The sequence below is a fragment of the Calonectris borealis genome, chromosome 2 (genome assembly GCF_964195595.1).
Source record: "Calonectris borealis chromosome 2, bCalBor7.hap1.2, whole genome shotgun sequence".
Classification (NCBI taxonomy): domain Eukaryota; kingdom Metazoa; phylum Chordata; class Aves; order Procellariiformes; family Procellariidae; genus Calonectris; species Calonectris borealis.
The window spans coordinates 167,592,702-167,612,723 of NC_134313.1; the positions used below are offsets into that span (position 1 = coordinate 167,592,702).

Consider the following 20,022-nt stretch of genomic DNA (forward strand, 5'->3'; position numbering starts at 1 on the left):
AAAAGAGAGAAATTAACTAAGGAAGTAAAAAGGAAAGGAAAGAAGATAAAAAAGGAAAATAAAAAAGGGGGAAGGGGGAAGCACAAAAGGGAAGGGAAAAAGTGGGCAAGGGGTAAAAAGGGGAAAATGGGGAAAAAGAAGGAAATGGGGAAAAAAGAGAAAAAGGTGGGAAGGGATAGAAAGAGAAAAGAAAAAAAGAAAGATGGAAAAAGGGAAACAAAGAAAAAAGGGAAAAGGAAGGAAAAGAGTGAAAAGAAAAAAGGGAAATAGGAGAGAAAGGGGGAAGAGAGAAAAAAGAGGAAAAGGGAAATAATGAAAAAAGGGAAAGAATAGGAAAGAAGGAAGGAAAAAATGAAAAGGGAAAAAAGGGGGGGAAGAAAAGGGAAAGAGGGAAAAAAGGAGAAAGGAAGGGGAAAGAAGGAAAAACAGGAGAAAAAGAGAGGAGAAAACAGGAGGAAGAGGCAAAAGAAGGGAAAAGTAACAAAGGGGGAAAGAAGGGGTAAAAAGAAGGGGGAGGGAGAAAATGGGGGGGGGGAAGAGAGAAGGAAGGGGGGGAAGGAGGAGGGAGGGGGGGACTCCCCGGGAAGCGCAGCCTCCCCGCGGGCCCGGCGGCACCTGGGGCGGGCGGGGGCGGGCGGGAGGCGGTGCCGCCCCGCCCCGCGCAGGGTAGGCGGCCGGGGGCGGCGGCGGGGCTGGCCCCGGCGGAGCGGAGCGGAGCGGGGCGCGGGGGGCGGTGGTGTCCCCTCCCTCCCTGGATGCGCTCAGCCCGGTGCCGGGAGCGGAGCGCCTCGCTGCCCGCAACCGCCGCACCGCCCGCAACCGCCGCACCGCCCGCAACCGCCGCACCGCCGGGACCTTGCGGTGCGGGGTGTCCGCCGCTCCGGCGTGGGCAGGATGGAGTACGCGGTCCTGGGTGTCGTGGTGCCGCTTCTCGGCTGCCTCTTCTCGGCGGTGAGTCCTCCCGGTGCGCGGCGGAGGGAGGCTGCGGGGCTCAGCCGCGCGTCCGCGGTGCCGGGTTTCCCCCGGTGCCCGCTCCTTCGGCGCGGGGTTTATCGGGTTAGCCTCGGGCAAACTTTGGGCAACTTTGAAAGTGCTGTTGGTTTAAGGCAGGTGTATGATTGTTGGCTTGCTTTTCCCCCCGATAATCTAGAAAATAGCAATCGCTTAATTTTCTTTTTGTTCAAGGTATGCTTCCTCTTCAAGAGCGAGAGGAGCTCCTGAGCTAGAGGAATTCACTTTGGGGTTTTAGTGTTTTATTTCAGGACTGGCTCTTGGTTTCGTCGTCATTCAGGTTTGCAGCCTGGCTTTCGGTTTGCTTTGGTTTCTGTTCAGGAGCTTGATTGTTTTGTGCAAAGCTCCCCCCAAAACTGGGGTTAACGTGATGAAATTTCCCAGAGGCGATTCAGCGGCAGGGCAGGGGACTTTCGGATGGGACCTTCCTCCAGATAAAGAACAGCCACCCATGAGAAGTTTGGCAAAGTGCTGCTCTCTGACACTTTAAACCTCACGTGGATGCACTGTTTGAGGAAAGAGCAGAAGCTGGGAGCAAAGGATGTGTTTTCTGGCTGCTGTGTCCCTTCTGCTTATAATTTCCATGCTTGCAAGGTCCCTGATTGGGGCAGTGCTGTTTCCTCCCCTGCCGCAGATGGCTCGTAGCACAGCGTAGAATTAGCAAACGGGATTGTTTCTCCTGGCGATGTCTCTGTGTGCGCGCACACACACACGTGCATGCAAAAGCTAATTCTCTGTGCAAACAGCGCAGACACGGGGTTCTGCACATTTCACTGATGCTTTGTTCTTGCGGCTTGTTTCCTTGCAGCGTACGATTTCTAGTGAGATTATTCATTTTTATTCAGCAGGCTGGGGTGGAGGGGGGTGTTGGGTGCTGGCTGTGGCTGAGTTTCCCCTCTTACTTCTCATCTTCTCCCACACTTGTTTTCTGTCTTTAGGAGGTGAGGTTGCTTCACCAGCATCTTGCTGGGTTGGGTGAGGTTGCCCACAGGAACTAGGTTGTGCCATCGGTACTTGGTTGCAAGTCGCTTCTGTTTGCTCTGCTCAGATGGTGACAGTGGTTCACTCAAAGCTGCTCTGATCCCCAGCAAGCAGAGTCAGGCTAACCAAGCCGAGCCTCAGAGAATGGAAGGTAACCCAGATTTGGCACTGCATCGCTCATCTCTCCTTTCTTCTCCCCTTGTCCCTTAAGAAATGAGACAAATGGACTTATTTCCATTTTTTTGGCTGTCACTGTGAGCCACCCAGCCATCTGCATCGCCAAAGACCTTCTTTGAGGAAGAACAGGCTGGGAAAATGGATTAAAGTATTAAAAAAATGACCAGGCAATTAGTTGCTGGAATTCTAGACTTTGCTTTAGGGAAGATCCAAAATAGCTCATGTCCGGGGCTGGAGCTGGGGAAATGAGAAGGGGGCAGCATTCCCATCACTGCTGGAGCTGCTCCAACTCCCGCTTCCACTGAAGCCCATGGCAAAAATCCCATTTCTTTAAACATTGTTGGCACGAAGAGGTCCTCTGGGGCCAGATCCTGCAGAGAGTTAAGTCACGTAGTCTGTTGAAATTCAACATGCAAGTGGTGGCAGGATCAGGTCCTTACGCTGGTGCTCTTGGGATGATTGTTGCTATCAATAAGCACAAACTCCTGAAGCTCTGGGACAACAGCAAGGCACAGCCTAGGTGCAGTCCAAGGGCCTGTACTGGTTCCTTTTCAGCCCTTTTATTATCTTGTTGTTTCATACTTTATCTCACTTCCTTGCCCTTGGTTTAATGGAGCCGTGGGTTGCTTTCTCATTCTTTTGTGGTGTTAATGTTCCTGAGACCTGGTTCATACGCGTACATTAGAGATGCACATGCTCCTTATCAGTCCTGGTCTGCAAGGTGACTAATAGTGAAGTGCCTCAGTGCTAGAGAAAATCCCTGTTGTTTTTGTTTCTCAGTTTAAACCTGTGATTTGGTGCTCATTTGTAAAGCAAAAGTAACTCTGCAATTGTAACAACCTAGCTCTGGGACCTACGATGGCTCAGCAGAGGTTTTTTTTCTTGTAATTTATCGTGATAATTTTTATTGGTACGTCCTTGGAAAAACTTTGAACGAGAACGATTGGCTGATCGAGAAGTTCAGTGCTATAAAACTGTTGCAGCCATGTGGTTTCTAATTGCTGTTATAAACTTTCACCTCGGCCTCTCATGATCTACAAATGTGGAAAAAAAGGAAATTGGGCAAATCTCATTTGCTGTCGTTCATCAGACCATGCTCACCAGAGACCTGCCTCCTGCAGCCGTCAGCTTCTGACATTTTGAAGAAAAGTGTTAAAGGTGGGGGGGGGGGCATGGTGTAAATCCAGAATAATCCCTATTACGTTCTAGTGGGTCGCTTTACCTTTTTAGGGGTGTAACTAGGATTATCTGGCCCGGAGAGCTACAAGTTGGACTATTTATTTTTTCCAGTGTGTGTCTAGTAAATGAGATGTGGATAATTGGAGCAGTTGGTGGATTCCACATGCCTTCAGACTGCAAGCTTGTTGAATTAGCCAAATCTGTCCAGCTGGTGTAATTTGTGCTTTTCTTCAGAGTTTTATTCTGCTCCAGCCATGAAGTAGACACATGATGGAAAGGAATAAAAAACTCGGATCTGATCCTTTAGCAGTCCGAGTGTAAACGCTGGAAACCAGATCATTGTAAAAAATCGGTTAAATTTAAGCTCACGGGACAACCACTTCATCTCTTTTGTCCTGTCGTTGACTGAGAAGTTAGATAAATACATTTAAACCAAAATAATCAATGTTTTTGGCAAAGAGGCAAGGTACTCGCTAGAATCCTCTAGCCTAATTCCTGCAGCCAACACAAAGATCCTTCAGCAATGACAACTTGTGTTTGACAAAGGCCTTGCCACAAAACCTCAATGTGTTACTGGGTATATGATTTATTAAATTTATACATGTATAAATGCATGGTTGACTTTATTTAAAGCCATCTAGGAGAACCAGTTGCCCAACCCTGTGTCTGGGTAGCTCGGAAAGTCTCATTGCCTCTCTCTAACGTTGAAAGTTTTCAGAGTACTTTTTAGAAGTACATATATTTTAGAAGCTCTTATTTAGGGTGTAACAAGGCAAAAGAGCAAAATAGGCAAAACCACAGTATCTGAGGAAAAAAATCCTATGTGGAATATTTAAGGCTGTTTCCAACAGCGTGTTGCTCCAGCCCACCAGCGTGTCAGCGGGGGGATTCACACCGTAATTATCACACCCTCCCCGCAGCCCAGAGGTCTGTCTCCAGCAGGAAAACTCCAGAGAACCAGACAGGAGGGGAATCGTGATGTATCGTGAAAGGAGATGAGTCCACTAAAAAGAGGGATAGTTGCCAAATATTCAGCATCAGGAGGCAGATGGGACCATGGACAGAGAAAGCTGCCTGGCTTGTGAATTTGGGTGTGTATGCGTTCTGTTGTTTCATTTTTACCCTTTCGACAGTGCTTTAAAAATACTCTGTTTCAAACTCCTTCCCGTTGTGGTGTGACAGCCAGAGGGCTGCACCAGATAAAAATGCAAAGTAGGGTGTGCTGCGTTTTGTGCTAAGTCCGTCCAGTGCTGACTTGTGAGGCTGCCGGGACGTTTTGTTCTTGTTTTCGTTGTTTTATAGCGACGTGACTTTGCTGGGCGGTATTTGTCTCTTCTCACTTGAATTTCCAAGGAGGAATCATGATAGTTGGTGGATGCAAAGCAGGGAGGTGCTCTGCACATTTTGCAAATGGGCGACTGGGGCATGAGTAAGTGATGGGACCCGTGTCATGAAAAAGGTGTTTCAGCTTTCCCGAGGCACTGACCGTGAGGCTGCCTTGGAAATGGCAAACATGCAGAATTTCTATTATTTTTTTTGGGGGGGGGGGGGGGCGGGGGGGAGGGAGGAAAAGGATAGCTTTTTCCCTTTATCAGATGGTCTCCAGCAGAAACAACTGGAAAGACTGGTATCTTGGTAAAATCAGTCTTCTACTTGCCACAGCATATGCCGACTTAGTCTGGTAGGACTGAGAAGATACCTGGGATTTGGACTAGCTTGTAGACACAAATCTTTGTTGGAGATGGAGAAGAGAGGGAAGAGGGACAGGGAAGGATAGCTCCCTGTTCAGCATCAAGTGTCCCATTTATTGGCAGTCTGAGGAAGGGCACCAGATGCTCTGTAGATCAATGAGACCCAAGACCAGATGATTTTTTTTTTAAGACAGACCTGAGCGCACTTGGAGGAGATTTGTCACACTCTGCTTGGCATCTGTGACTCAAATTCAGGAAAGGAGTCAAATTATCTGTGCAGAATAAAAACTGTTACTCAAGTTTTGATGAGGAGCAGGACTTAGCTTGGTTTTATGGAACACAGGAGGTCACGTCCTGCCCTCAGACCAGGTCAGCACAAGCGTGGCAATGTCATTTCACTGCTGTGAATGGGATTGCTGCTGCATCACGCTGGCTCAGTGGAAATGGAGGTGTGGTTTTCCAACGCCTGGGAAAGGTTGTGTGATTAAATATAGCCCCGTTCTCTGGTCTCATCAACTTTCTCTCTTCCATATTGGAAAGAAGAGGGAAGTCCTTTGTAAGACCCAAAATTGAGCAAATGCAGCCAAGAAAAATCCTCAGTCATGGGCCAAAAACATAGACAAAATGGATTGGAGATGCCTGAAGACCCCAGAGGATGAGGGGCTGGAGTTCTGGCCCAGCGGGTGGGATGGATAGCATGGATAGACAGACAGACAGGCAGGTCAGAAGCTCCTGCTCCCCCCATGAGACTTGCCGAGCCCGTCTGTGCCGTGGCACTGATTTGTCCTCCTGCCCCGTGCAGCCGGGCAGGGTTTCCCTCAGCGAGTGCTGAGCGTTGCCATTTCACTGCTCCCTCCCTTCCACGCTCCCAGATGTTTTCCAGAAGTCACGAGCTCTCACAGCTTCATTTAGGTGGGAAGCGAGCCAAGAGGGGAGATGTCTTTGCCTCTGAAAATGAGATCCCCGAGGACTGCAGTGGAAGAAAAATCAGACCCTTCGTTTTGAGGTACGAGAGGGGCAGGGAAGTGATGCCAGCCATCAGACTGGCCTCCATCCAGAGCTAACACGGCTAATGCGCGGCAGGGAGGTCCTGTGCATGGCTGGGGAAGGCTGTTCACCAGCTGAGCGGTCTTCTTGTCACCGTTCCCTTTTGGAGCAACCCTGCAGCTTGCTTGGCTTCATGCCTGACCACCAGGGATTTCTCTGGGATGATTCATGTCTCCGGGCACGAGCTTCACCTTTCACATTACAAGACCCGTAACGAAGGGAGAGTTCATTCATTAGTACTCAGAAAGTGCCTTGGGGAAGGTTTGAGAAGAAAATGGGCTCCCTGAAGCCACCGGTTGCTGGATGCTCCTTGCATCGTTATACAGCTCTTTTATTTGTTGAATGGGGCAATACCAGACTTCTTCAGCACTGACTTTTTAGAAAAACCTGAAGGCTTCTGGAGGTGTAAATAAAAGTGCAAAGTTTCTTACTGATAAGGATGTTGTTAATAAAGTACCAAGATTTTCTATCCTGAAACTTCAGCTTTATTAGAAGCATCTACTGGCTATTAGCTTTGCTACAAATCACTTTTAAACTGCTTAGCCTCATGCATAAACCCCTAATGAGGGAAGAGCTATAATAGCAAGAGCACTTATGTTTAATAATTGCCAATCTGCACAAATATAAATAGCCTATGTGAACACGGCTTGACCTGCTGGAAGCAAGCAGGTGAGGTTAAGAGGCGGAAGCGGGTGCAATATTTCTTTGCTGTTATGGTCCTTGCTTCCGATATTCTTTCCCCCACTCATCCGTCAGTCGTGCGGATGCAAGGCAGATGCGGTGCCCTGAAGTCAATGCAGCCCTGGCATGAAGTTAGCGTAGGTGACATCAGAACTCAGTTCAGTAATTTTTAGATGGTTGGTTTATAAAGTGAATTTAGAGACATTTTTGTGCGCAGGGATATGTGTTGTGGGTTGCTCAAGGCTGGAAAACACACATTAGTGCCGCTTTACTGGTGGTTTATTGTGCCAGATTTTATCTACAGCACTAACTTTTATATATATATATATATAGTATTTCCAGGACTTAAAGACCTATTTTAACTTCTGTACATGAATTTTAGAGACCCTGATGTACTTTATATTAACAAAGTCCCTTTTTCAGTCAACTGAAACAGCGGGTGGTAACAGCCTTAAACTCCTCCATTAGTCACATTAGGTAGATTTCTCACCCCCAGGGCAGTCACTAACCATCCATTTCACTGTTTGCATTGCGGGGAGATGGAGACTTACACTTCTGTCATTTGCATTTAAATTCAAATGTTCGAACTGAATCGGGACTATTTTCTAATTCAGAACCAAATCAGGATTATTTTCTGATGCATTTCACGAGTGGGCCGGACAACAGACTTGGTGATGCTGTTTTGATAAACTCTTCTGGGCGTCGTGACTTGGCTTCGTTGATTTGCATTGATTTAAAGTAGAGAAGAGACCAAAGGAACTGAATACAGAGGACCCAACTCTCTGTTTGCTGAACCACCATCCCCGTCATCCCCTTCTTGCCTTTGCAGCAGGCTCAGGGATCTTCCTACTCCTCACAGTCCATTGGGAAGCCGAGTATGAGCTCCATGGGTTTTTTTAATCTTCACGCCTGTGAAATTGCATCTCATCGAGAGGGAAGGGGAAAAAAAAAATCTATTTAAATACAATTCTTGTCTGGAGGGGAAAATATCAATACTTCGTGTCTCCTTTGTAAAGCTGAAATCTATTGAGTGTCTTTTTAAAAGATGTTTCTTCGGAGCTCCAACCTTGATTCTGTGTTTAACAGATGTTTCAATTAATACCTGGTGATCTGTAACATCACAGCCAACATCTGAGCAGCGACTGTCTCCAGGGCCCTTATAAATGTCATTGTCTATCACAGCTAATCAGTCTGTGAGCTTCCTTGCAGGTGACCTCGGGGTGGGATTCACCTTGCAGATTAGGACACCTACGTTTCGGCATTTCTGTGTAGGTGTCTACGTGTGACCCAGATGCTCTGAGCTCCCGTTGTGGTCAGGTTCACATCTGCCTGTTCTCAGACCATCTGAGATGCAGGAAAAGATCCCGTTGTCCCACATCAGCCCTTTCTGGAGAGCGAAGATCCCGTAGATGCTGTGTTATCTGCCAGCCCCACGTGGATGCTGTGAACACAGAAAATAAAGTTATCTCAGATGGCACCGCGTGCCTCCGCTATGCACCTTTTTGAACCCTCATTGACTATAGCGGCAGTTCAGTCACCCTCAGGTAGACGCTACGTTTGGAGATCTTAAGCTGCAAGCTGAATCCCTCCCCAGGTTTCTCTTGTGTTGTGTAAGAATGAAAAAAGAAGAAAACCTGCTCACGCTGAGCTTTTCCCCGCAGCCTGCTTTATTCATTACTGAAAAGCAGCTTTTATTTCATCTTTCCTAAGTGGCCAGACTGCTGCAGTTCAAACTTTAAGGAAGGTATCCCTTCGCAAGGCAAAAAGGAAACAAAATTAAATATACTGAATGTGATGCCCACCCCCCCAAAGAAAAAAAAAATCTGTAACAACTCTGTGCAGTTGCAACAAAATGAAAAGCTGCTTCCACACTGACACTCAGCGTTTTTATCCACTCAGCTTGGAAACAGCCAGAATCCAAATCCTGCTGGACATTATACTGCTTCCACCTTTCTTTTACTGTAGCCAAATTCAACTCTTATTTTACGTGAATGTAGTGATTATTTTTTATAGCCTCTTTCCCCTTACAGACGCCCAACCATTTATCAGGGGAGGGGTGAACCCCTTTAGAAAGTTCACCCCATTCATGGCTATATGGGACGCATGTATTGCCTTTTTTCTTTTTTTTTTTTTGTTTTTTTAAGTCACTTTTCACAGCCCTCAGGAGTTCGCTGAGCGGAGATTAAACCCCGCTGCCCCAGCAGATGTGCTTTCTTGCGGAGGGAGGGAATGAGATCCTCCCCAGGACCGTTCAGCCGTGGAGCTGCAGCAGCGCTGACTGATGTGGTTGCGTGTCTCCTGCTGCTAAAGCCGCTTCATCCTCTGCGCCATCAGTGATCGGGCTCAATCCTGAGCTGTGCCCGGGATTTCTTGGCTGCTTTTTCCCTTGTAATTTGGGGCTAAGAATTTGGGACGATTCAACAAGGAACGCAAAGGGATGCGGTTACTTTCTTCGCCTTGCTGAGTCCTGCCACGTGTGGAAGCTACACGGCGGGGGGATGGAGCCCCTCTGCCAGCCTTGCGCTGGCCGGGGACCCCTTTGGGACTCCCTCCCTGGGGAGGTCACAGGGCTTTCCTATTGCCTTGGGGTCATTTCAAAGCAGGTGTAAGTGCAAAAGAGCCGACACCGAAACAAGCCACTTGTTTCCTGCAATGTCTGTATCCATCTATTGGGTTATTTTTTATTTTCACCCTGGCTCTTAAGCATAATTAGGCTTTTCCAGCTTTTTTCACAATAGAACCAGGTGGTTTTTTTTTTGCTTGAATACTCGAAGGCAGAGAAAAAAGCTGCTGCTGAGATGATTCCCAGCTTCGCAGGGCACCGAAAGAAGGCCAAACACACTACGTGAAGAATTACTGACGTGCTCAAGTGTCGACTGCTAGGCTGCTTGCATTTTTTTGGGGAATGACATTAAACACGGCTGCAGAGCCGTGTGGGTCTCGGCTATGCCATGCACTTAATTCCAATCCTGCAACGATTCCTCTCAAAGAATTTTCCCACCCCTTCTGTTTTGCTCTATTCTCTGATCCTTGTTGTACAGTTCCCTTTTTGCACAGTTTCTCTGTGCAAAGCTTTTCTTCACCTTCTGGAGCTGGTGCTTTGCAGTTGGGGCATGGGCAGTGTTTTTGAGCACAGGAATTCTTGCTCTTTCATCCTCTCCACAAAATTTCTTTTGCAGCACCGTTTTGGGCAAACTGAATCTTTGTTTCTCCTTGCCCCGCTCTCTCCTCCCTCCCCTGGGAAGTCACACACGTTTCAGCAAACAGTATGTCAAAGACTTATCTTCTGGCTGTTTGTGTACAATGCAGATGAGGCAAGGTTTGTCAAGAGAAATAACAGCTTCTGTTGGAACAACTGAAATATATATCTTTTTATATACATCTCATTTTGCATAAAAAAAATATATAAAAAATAAAAATAAATACTTTCAGGCATGACAATACTTCCTGAGGTCTGAAAGAGAAACAAAGCTAAGGAGCAGTTGCTCTGGGTTTAGCCTCAAGATGTTGGTCAGTGGGACAACATGAAAGAAAAGTGTGCTGGTTGGAAAACCATTGCAAAACCATCGCTATCATGCTTCTGTGTTATAGACCTATAACGCATCTCCAAAAGCCAAGCCCACAAATTAACATTCATAGTTCTGCTGGGAATTAAAAACCTGCGGCTCAGTGGAGACTCTGATTTTTATGACATGCCACAGTTTTCTTCGCGTCTTGCCATCTGCTAGTTTCCTGCCGTCGCAGAGGCGATAACTCTTGCCCACCCCTGCAGTCCTACAAGGGCTGATGGTCCTACCACCTCCTCCTTGACTAAGTGATTCGTCTGCTCTGCAGGTGCTAATTACTCTTTTTTTCTGTAATTAATTAACTTGACTAAAGGCAGAACAGTTATTTCAGACCTATATGTATCCTGAGTGTGTTTCAGAGTTAAAGAGTTTCAAAAGCTCTTTTTTTTCCCTCTAGCTGTACTAGTTGTCTAATAAAAAAAAAAATTATGTCCCATATATCAGTAGTCGATCATGGCTATAATAGCACTTAAAACTGTGATGTGAGATGTTGCTTTTACAGATCCATTCGTCTTGGTACCTAGTTCTTTTGGAGACAGCAGGTTGGATGTCTGTCAGTGGGTGAAGTTGTGCTGGAAGTGTGTGACCTACACTATAATTAAAATTACACGCCGTGAGGAAGAGAATCATAACGTTGGGGTGTGTATTTGTGCCTTCCACCTTGATTGTTGTTTTCATTTGGATCTTACAAATTTGGGGATATAAGGTTGGAACAATCTTTCTGTCTCCTTGAGGTCTCTGCCAACACAGGGCTCCTATCATACTCGTAGGGTTATGTAAGTAACTTCTTAACTTCAACTTCTTAAAGTTCACTTTTTTGCTGTGCTCCTTTGATTGGGAAGCTGTTCCCAGAGCCAGACAGCTCTGGTGGTTAAACTATGTTAGCCAAGCCCTGATGGTTTTGTAGATGGAAAGGAAATTAAAAATTGGAGCTTGCTGCCTTGGCTCTACTTGACCTGAACCTCAGAAATGTCTTAAGGGACCAATAAGCATCTGGAAATATTTTTAAACCTAGCTATAAAGCTGAAGCTTTGGTTGTCTGTTCAAATTTTTTTACTACGTATTGTTGTTACAGGGAGATAAAACAAAGCCAGGATTTATTGAAGGGACATCTTCCAGAAACACTAAATTCAGCTGTGGAAGAATAACTAAGTAAAGGGCTGAGTAAAGGTTGTGATTTTCTAAAGGAAAGACACCTAGAGTGCTCGACAGCACTGTATTTACTCTTTGGAAAAAGAAATGCAGAAGGGAAGGGAGTCCAAGTGGCTGTGCAAGCTGTGATGGAGGCCTCAAGGACCGGCCAGGACCTGTGATGCCAGCGTGGCGTTTGCCTGGGGACATGGCGAGGGCTGGGATGAGGGAGAGGAGGAGGTTATGGTACCAAATGGAAGGGCAGCTGGGTGCAACGGGCAAGAGAAACATGAGGGCAGCAGTCGTGAACTCTGGCCGCAGAGAGGTTAGGAACCGCAGCCTTTGGGTAGATCAATTGTGGAACAATTTGAGCTGAATCTCTTGTGCGGGTTGGTCACTGGGTCTGCTGATCCCACTTGGATCGCCACTGTCTGGAAGCATCCCAGAGCTGTAGCACTCCTAGGGACAGCCCGAGCTGGGAACGCTGAGCAGCCCAGATGCCGTTGTCTCTCCTGTACTGCCTTTTCCCAGTACGTTTTTTCTCTGCATGTTGTTCTAATAGTGTATTTCTCCTCCTGCTCCTCTCTGCTGCAGATCTGACAGGGTTTGTTATTGCACAACATCATCATAATAAACCAGCAACTGTGTCTTTGATTCAGGCTTGCTTTCTTCCCCATTACGGGACTGCTGAAAAGTCAAGTCTCTGTTTCTAGAAGGGGTATTAAAATGCTTGGCAGGTTGGTACCCCTCTATTTTGTAATTATTTCTTCTCTGCCAGTTCACCACTCAAGCTTCCTGGGCTGTCAGCTCTGGAAACAAGTATTAAATATATATTGCAGCCCTGGGAGGTGAGCCCAACTGGTCAGAGTACAATGCACCTAAAAATAAATGCTTATTGCCCTTGCAGAGTAGCCTGGGGAGAAGTACAAGCAAGGAACAGTGTCTGCTAGGGTAACCGTGAGTAGAAGGAGATGAACCAATAAATTCAGCTGCAGCTGGGGAGGGGCAACGGTTCAGCCACAGGATGAAGCTGGGGAGCTCATAGTTCAGTTGCAGGCTCTGTAAATGAAGTTTCTGCTAGGGGTGGTCTTGCAGCTGAATGCCTAAAACCCAAGCTGGAAATGAGAAAAATATACTTCCTTTACTTGCCCTTTGCCTGTTTCTTTTCCTTTTTGTCTGCCTACATTATAAAGACTTTGCAGTTAAGTGTTTGGCTAGATTAGCCTTGCAAATCGATGTCACGGGGATGATGCGGTTACCCCCGACATGTGCACTCGTGATAACGTCGGGGAATAAAAGCATCTTCTAAAACAAAGGGCTGGGGCTGGTGCAGGAGTGTTTGTACGCTCGATGGGATTGAATTTGGCTGGGTGTGGGAAGGTTTGTGGCAGTGAGGGGAGTGAGATGAGAACAGCCAAGAGCAGCACTGAGAGCCAGAAAGCCAACTTCTTTTGTGATGGAGGTTGGCCCATTTCTGAAAGGGATGTGTTGTCTGTCACAGGGACCGCCTCAGCAGGAGCCTTCCTATATGATGTGTATGTTATTCAGCTCCTGTGCAGGGAAAGCAATTGGTGTGATACTGTTCACAGTGCAGTGCTCGCCCTCCTGCTTAAGGAAAAACTTCGCAAGGCAAAATCACCTTTAGCAGGAGGAAAACATTACCACAGTATAGATCTACCTGTCGATGCAGGAATGGGAGGCTGGCCGAGCTTGGAGACACATCCATGTTTGGCTTTGAGTGTAGGAGATGGAAACAGATCATCTTGGAAAGCTGCTGGTTTGTTGAGAGATGGGCAGGATCTCACTAGGGTTTCATATAATCCCCCCAGTATTGCAGCTTGGCCAGTTCTCCAGTGGGAAAGTCCCACCAATGATGCCTCTCTTGGCATCTCATCTTGGTCTCTTTTTTTGAAGGTATGTGTGAGTGCATTTGGGCACGCTGCAGGACGTGTTCCTGTTGCAGGAAACTCAAAGCCACTGGAAGCTTTGGTCTCCATGTGACAGGGGTCACTGCTCTCTCCCACTGTTACTCCTTGTTTTGAGGGATCCATCCAGAGTAGACTCGGGCCTCCTTGTGCCAGCCAACGGTGTCATCATTCAGGCTGTCATGGAGGTCATGGCCGTGAAGGGTGAGAAGTCTTTTGTTAGGGAGCAGAGACAGGGAAAGGTTTTCATCAGGATGACCCTGGCCACGTGCTCAGTGTTCAGCCAGGGGTTGGGTTGACCGTCCCAGCCCGGTGTTTCACAGAGCAGATGTGGTCTGTGTCTTGTACATCTTTTGTTTCAGATGGGAGGGAGGGGAGGATTAATATTTTTGATTGCTCCCTATTTTTGACCAATAGGGAGTTCCCAGGTCCTTCACACCATACTAAAATAACAACAGCAAGTTTGAAAAAGGTGCTTCTCTCCAGAAAAAGATGCAGTCAACCATCTCCAAGTGCACATGCACAGGGACGTGAGATGCTTACAAGGGGTGAGCAATTGGGTGAGAGGGAGAGACATTTAAAATCGATATCCTACATCGACAGTGAGGTCTACGGTGGGGAAACCATTATACTTCTGCACAGCTCACCCAATTAGTGGCTGCAGCTGACCCCTGAGTGTGGGGTGTGTGGTTACCATGAAATGAGATCTAATTCATCTTAAGGCCAAGATATAAAGAATCTTGACTCATCTCTTCATATTAGACCTTGCTGACCATTTATCTTCCAAATGTATTTTCCTTATCTAAAAAAACCTAACCTTTTACTTGAGGAATATTTTCAGGAAGGTGGGTTTTTTTGCTTGTAAAGTTGCGGGGGGTGAGGGAGATATTTATCCCTGGGGATTTTAATTCTTGATTGATGGGTGAGAAAAAATAGAGTAGCTTTTTCCTTTTTTCTTCGCATTAAGAAACTGGAAAAGTTTGCAAGTTCTGACTTATTTTTCTTGACAGAAGAGTGAATAAATAAAAAACCATACTTTTTATGGATTGTTTTTAAACTTTCTTTTTCAGGCCAGAAAATGGCAAGAATGTGCCACAGTCAAGGAGCTGAAATTAAATGTATAGAGATTCTGTGCTTCCATAGGGAATTTCCAGGAGTCAGCAAATTAGAACAGGAGTGAACTCCATCAGGTTCAGCCGGAGAGAGGGAGCTTTTGTATACACCTTTTTGTATAGACTCTAAATGTCCTATACGACTTTTTCTGATCTATAAGTAAGGTCTCCAAAGAGTTACACATGGTTTAGCAGAGGGAGTTTGCTGCACAGCCTGGCAGGAGAATAGGGAACAGGATGCCAGAGGTTTCCGCGTTTCTTTGTAATCAGTTAAGTGTTCGCACTCTGATAAGCAAAGTATGATTTTAATTAAAAAGCCATTCCAGCTGGATTTAATTTTTATGCCATTGAAGAGGCAAATTACTGTGGATATAAAGAGAAAAAAAAAAAAAATGACGGTCGTCTTGTTCCAAAGTGTTTTAATCCACAGTGGCTTGGATCCCAAGTGAAGGCTAATTTCCCTGCTCCTTGGAAGAAGTGTTGGGATTTTTTTTCTCACATGTCCCCGACAGAAGGACCAGTAAGATATCCCTGCTTTGACCCCATGTATTTTTAAGTTAAGGAGTTAAGTTAGTTGTGCCATCGCAGGGGGCTGCTGCACTCGGGGAACCAACCTTGACCTTTGTTGCCTTTTAAACAAGGGCTTTTCAGAGAAGAGCTGTACATTTTAATGTACTCTGATGCTGAGGAAAGCACTTCCCTCTATTTTCTGTCCCTTTCATATGCTGCCTTTAATTTTGTGGGGCAAAGACTGGAGCTGGTGCTGGGCTAAATGTAGGGGACATTTAGCCATGTTTAGTAGAAAATGGGTGTACACCTAGGAAAAAATAAAGGTGTTCTTCTGTTCACTTACATTGTTCGGTCGTATCTGGTCATGTTATTTAGCTGTGGCATGAGATGCTGCTGTTAAATAACTCGAGTAACAGCTGTCTGATAGCAACTTGTATCACCAAGGATATGAATGACACATATCTTTCCCAAAGGCTGATGTACAAAAAGAGAGGCTGGACCAGAAATGCAACAAGGTGATAATTATAAACATCAGCCAGAACTCTCAAAGGTCTTGCAGATTTATTTTTTTAAGTTTTTTTGTATTTCATTTATTCACCCACAAGAGTATTTTCAGTCCATATAATCACAATTATAGTCTGGAATGTCGCTGTAAATAAATGGGGCAGGATCACTGAGTTTCATTTTCCTAAAGCACTTTGCAGGGCTCAGTTTTGGATGTGTAGCTGGACAGGCGTGCTGGGAGCGCGCAGCAGTGGATGGCTTCTTGCCCAGGTTGGGAAAGCTGTGGAGGAAGAGGGCTCCCTCCTCGCCTGCTGTCCTGTGAGCATGTAAAGCACATCAGTTACAAGTGACAGTAAATGCAGCTTGATTACTGAAATAATAGGCTTTTTATTAAAATATATGCCTCGTAATAAGGTACTAAAATTTGATTTTAGGCTTTGTTGCTTCTTCTCTTTCCTCACGCTGTGGCACTGCTGTGTCTTCTGTGTGATTCCCTTGATCCCGAGCATGGGAATTTAGGAATGAAATGAAGAGACAAAATCACATTTCCACACTTAGAGAAGCCACTTTCTCTCATAAATACTCATGGTAATAATTGATAAACCTACGAGGGATGCACAAGGCACAGCCGTATCCAGTTTCACTGTGATTTAAAAGCATTCCAGCTTTGTGCTATGTCAAAGTGCCATAAACTCTCATCTACAAATAGCAGACCTCGGTAATATGTGCAGGGCATGGAATGGGATGTGCTGGGCAGGAAGCAACCCCTTGAGGCAGGAAACCCAGTTAAGGGAAGTTAATGGCAAGAACCAGATGGTGGTGAACACAATTTTTCATTGCGGTGGGCAGGCACGGGCTGCTGAACAGAATATCCTCATTTTTTAGTTGTCTAGCTACCAGCTGTGGAGCTGGGAAGAGCTTCTTAAGGACTCCTGTCCTCAAACACGATGCCTGTCGGCAATAGCCTGCACTATCTTGTCTGGAAGATCTTCCTTAGCTGGAGCAACCTCTCCCATAGCAGTATGAGCTTGTGCCACTGAGATGCATTTTCAGCTCTGACCATAGATGAACCTCAGAGAAAAGGTTAAACTCTTCACAGGAAGAGTAAAGCAATTGGGTTGTGAAATCCCAGCACTGCAGATGTGTTCTGGGTCTCTGTTCCCAGATTAACACCCAGATGAGTCTGATAAGCCACGTACAGCGCAACCCTCCTTCATATGGATGGGGCACATAAGATAGCAAGTGGGTTGAAACTCTGTCCCGCGGCACATCTGCAGTCACAGGAATTGCACAATCCATTTGTTTTCATTAGGTGAAGTACGTCCAAATAGTTTGTCACTGCAGATGCAGCCAGAGTTCACTGTGTCCCCGGCTCAGTAATGCAAGCCTGGGCTTGTAGGGTCCAGCAAACCCAGAACTGATGACATGGATGTTCTGGCTTTGAAGTCCAGAAGACAGCAAAGAAAAGTAGGAATAGTATCTCTTCCCTGGAACAGCGGGACAGCTCCTTCATTCAAGATGGATTTCTTTCTCCCATACACTGGAACAGAGGAAGACGTTATGCTCCCAGCATCCTTCATCCGTTAGTAAGAACTGGATGCAGACCCTCCTTTTCTCCTGTAAAAATGTCCCCAAGGTGGGACTGGTTGGCAGATTAAGATGTCTAACTCTAGTCATTTCATTATGGTTGCTGGAGCTTTGAGGTTTGATTTAGCTGCCCACGGGTAGGGCCTTGCGCCATTTCGGATAGCTTAGGGCTCCCAGGTGCCTGTGCAGAGGGCACAGGTCTCCCATACGCCCTTTCTCGTACCAGCCAGCTCGAGTCCCAGCTCTGCTTGAGTATTTCACATGGGGCGGGGCAGCAAACTTCAGACGAATTCTGCCTTGGGTTGCGATATGTGTACAGAGACCAGCTCGATGTCACCAGTCTGCACTGGTGAAATACCAATAGCTGCTAGTCACGCCGCTAGTCACTGACCATGCCAAGACAAAGGGAAAATACTGCAAGTTGCCTGATGAAACCTTGGGGATTGGCAGCACCCAGTGGCTCCGGCAGTATTAATATGACTTTGTTTTGTCTCTTCTTGCTTCATGACATGAATATTTAGACCTTGATCAGGCTTTTTCTAACAAAAAGGCGTTAATCAAACAGGAGTGCCCCTGGAGTTTGTAAAGACTTCTGTGCAGCATTTCCTCCTCTTGAAGTTCAGAATGTTATTGAAACTTCATTATTTGAATGTGTTTTTTTCCAAACATAGAGCAGCAAGAGCAAGCGGGCTTCCATGATTAGAGGCCAGCAGCTATTTGAGAAAATCCAAGTGGAATGTAATGTCTCAGTGCCTGGGCCAAGATCTGACATCAGAAACCCAGGAAGTCTGTGCAGTTGTAGTTATATTAAGATTAGAGTAATCCCTGATGGGAAGGGTAGATTATTTTATTTGGCTAGTTATTGAAAGCAACTAATTTTCACCAGTTACCTCCAGTAAGTTGAGTCCAACAACCTGTTTCTGATAAAGCATAACTCGTACTTTGTTGAACTCTTCTTTTCAGGAGCTCAGATGGACAACTCGGCACATCTATTTCCCTTTGCCCTAGCTATTAATCTAGACACCCTGGAGAGAGTTATGAACTTGCATGGGTTTCCAGTTTGCATCCCATTGTGCCTTTCTCTGCCAGATTGAGTTGCCTCATAGCAGAATACCTCTGAACACTTTCAACATCTGATTGAGTTACCTAAACATAGGTGCCCAGTGTCTACTGAGATAACCTTATAGTGAGGGCATCCAGTCTTGCTCCAGAAGGATGCGGAGCTCCTCTAATTGCTTTTATGCTTCCTTTCCACAGCCTCCCTTGGTTTTTATTGCCCTTTTAAAATGCATGACTCAGTGTCACAGCACAGGTCTTCCCAATACCACGTAGAAAAGGAGTATTATCTTCTTGTTCTTCCTTGCTGTTCAATTTATACAGCAAACAGTTGTGTCAGCCTTTTCTCAGTGGCATGTACTGGGAGTTCATGCTGAATCATTTACCTCTTTTAATTTCCAAATCCTCCACCACATTACGTCTTTTCCAGAATTCAGGCTGCCATTCTGGAGGTCTGTGCTGAATCTGTTCTTTCTTGAGTGCAGCTTTTGCATTTGGCTGTATTCAAATAGACCTTCTCAGCCAGCTGTTATGAGTGGTCTTAGGTGCAAGTTATCCAGGTCTGCTGAATTTAAATGTTTATCTCTTGTAGATGTTGTTTAACATCTGCCTTTGTTACTAATGGACTGGAAAAAGCTGCTTCATCATCATCAGAGACACGCACATTGTCCTGCTGCTTTCCAAATACAGATCAAAATCACACGTTGAACTTTCCTCTACTGGACTGTGCCGTCTGTAAGATTTTGTTTGTTGTAATGCTTTTTTTTTTTTTGGGGAGGGGGGAACAAACCAACAAAACAAAACCCAAAACCAACCAAGCAACCAAAAAAACCCTGAAAATAATAACTTCTCATTAATCTCATATTCTTACCAGCTGCAGATTTTTCCTGATGTCTTGAGGTTCCCATATAATGCTTCTAAGCTTCATGATACATCATTGATATTTCTTCATCTATATTTCTCTTACGTTTAGTAAATATTGCTGGGTTTGGGTTGTTGGTTTACTTATTTATTTTCACTTCCGATTCCCCCTTTTAATTCATAGTTGAACTGAGATTAGGTTTTACTCAAAGTTAATCATTTGGATTGGGAAATCGTGCTTGGCTTGGTTCATTATCTTTTTGGCCACCTGGCCTGTCCTTCCAGAAGAACCATGACCTGTCTCACAGCACTGTGTGCAGATAGGGCAACCAGCGGCAGGTGGTGAAGGAGGTCCCCCGTCATCGGGCTGGTGCCCAGCCATCAGGAGAAGGTTATGTGTCAGGTAGGACACACAGACCGCAAGAGGAGTGAAGACAAGTTTTATTACAGAAGCATAATTGAGGGGACAGTGGGGATATTTTAATAGGGTAACATAACATGCTGGAGTTGCTTACTGGAAAATATAGATCAGAAGTCGGAGGTGGGAAAAAGATAACATCATCGTAATGACATCCTTCTGAAAGCGTAGGCATACGTCTCCTGAAAAGGTATGAGGGATCAACAGAGAAGAGCACATAAGTGCAGTGATCCATTTGCTACAACTGTTTACTCAAAAATCAAATTTTAATAAACATTATAATCAGTGCAGTGAAATTTCCCACAGTCCACAGAGAGGACCTGAGAGGGGAGCTTCATTCATTTCGTGGGGAGATAGTTTTAACGTTGTTATGAACAATTTAAGTGCTGTTTCATTAACAATTTTATGGTTACTACAATTAATAATACCAGAGAAGAAAAAGAAACGTTCCTTATATTAAACTCAGTTGTCAGTAAATAGAATACATGCAAATGGGGATATCCTGTTTGGTATCATGGTTTCTAGAGATACGTCTGTGTTTATAGAATATATTCCTATTCATGTGACTTGGATGGCAGGCTTAAA

General features: G+C 45.6%; 1 protein-coding gene across 1 annotated transcript in view; it reads left to right on the forward strand.

Moving 5' to 3' along the window:
* Positions 1–837: 837 nt before the first annotated feature.
* The window catches only part of LOC142079674 (vasoactive intestinal polypeptide receptor), a 118,770-nt gene continuing 99,585 nt past the window's right edge, over positions 838–20,022 (forward strand). The window contains exon 1 of the mRNA XM_075144291.1: positions 838–951. Within this exon, the coding sequence (XP_075000392.1) occupies positions 895–951 (57 nt within the window). The 5' untranslated portion in view covers positions 838–894. The remainder of the gene's footprint in view (positions 952–20,022) is intronic.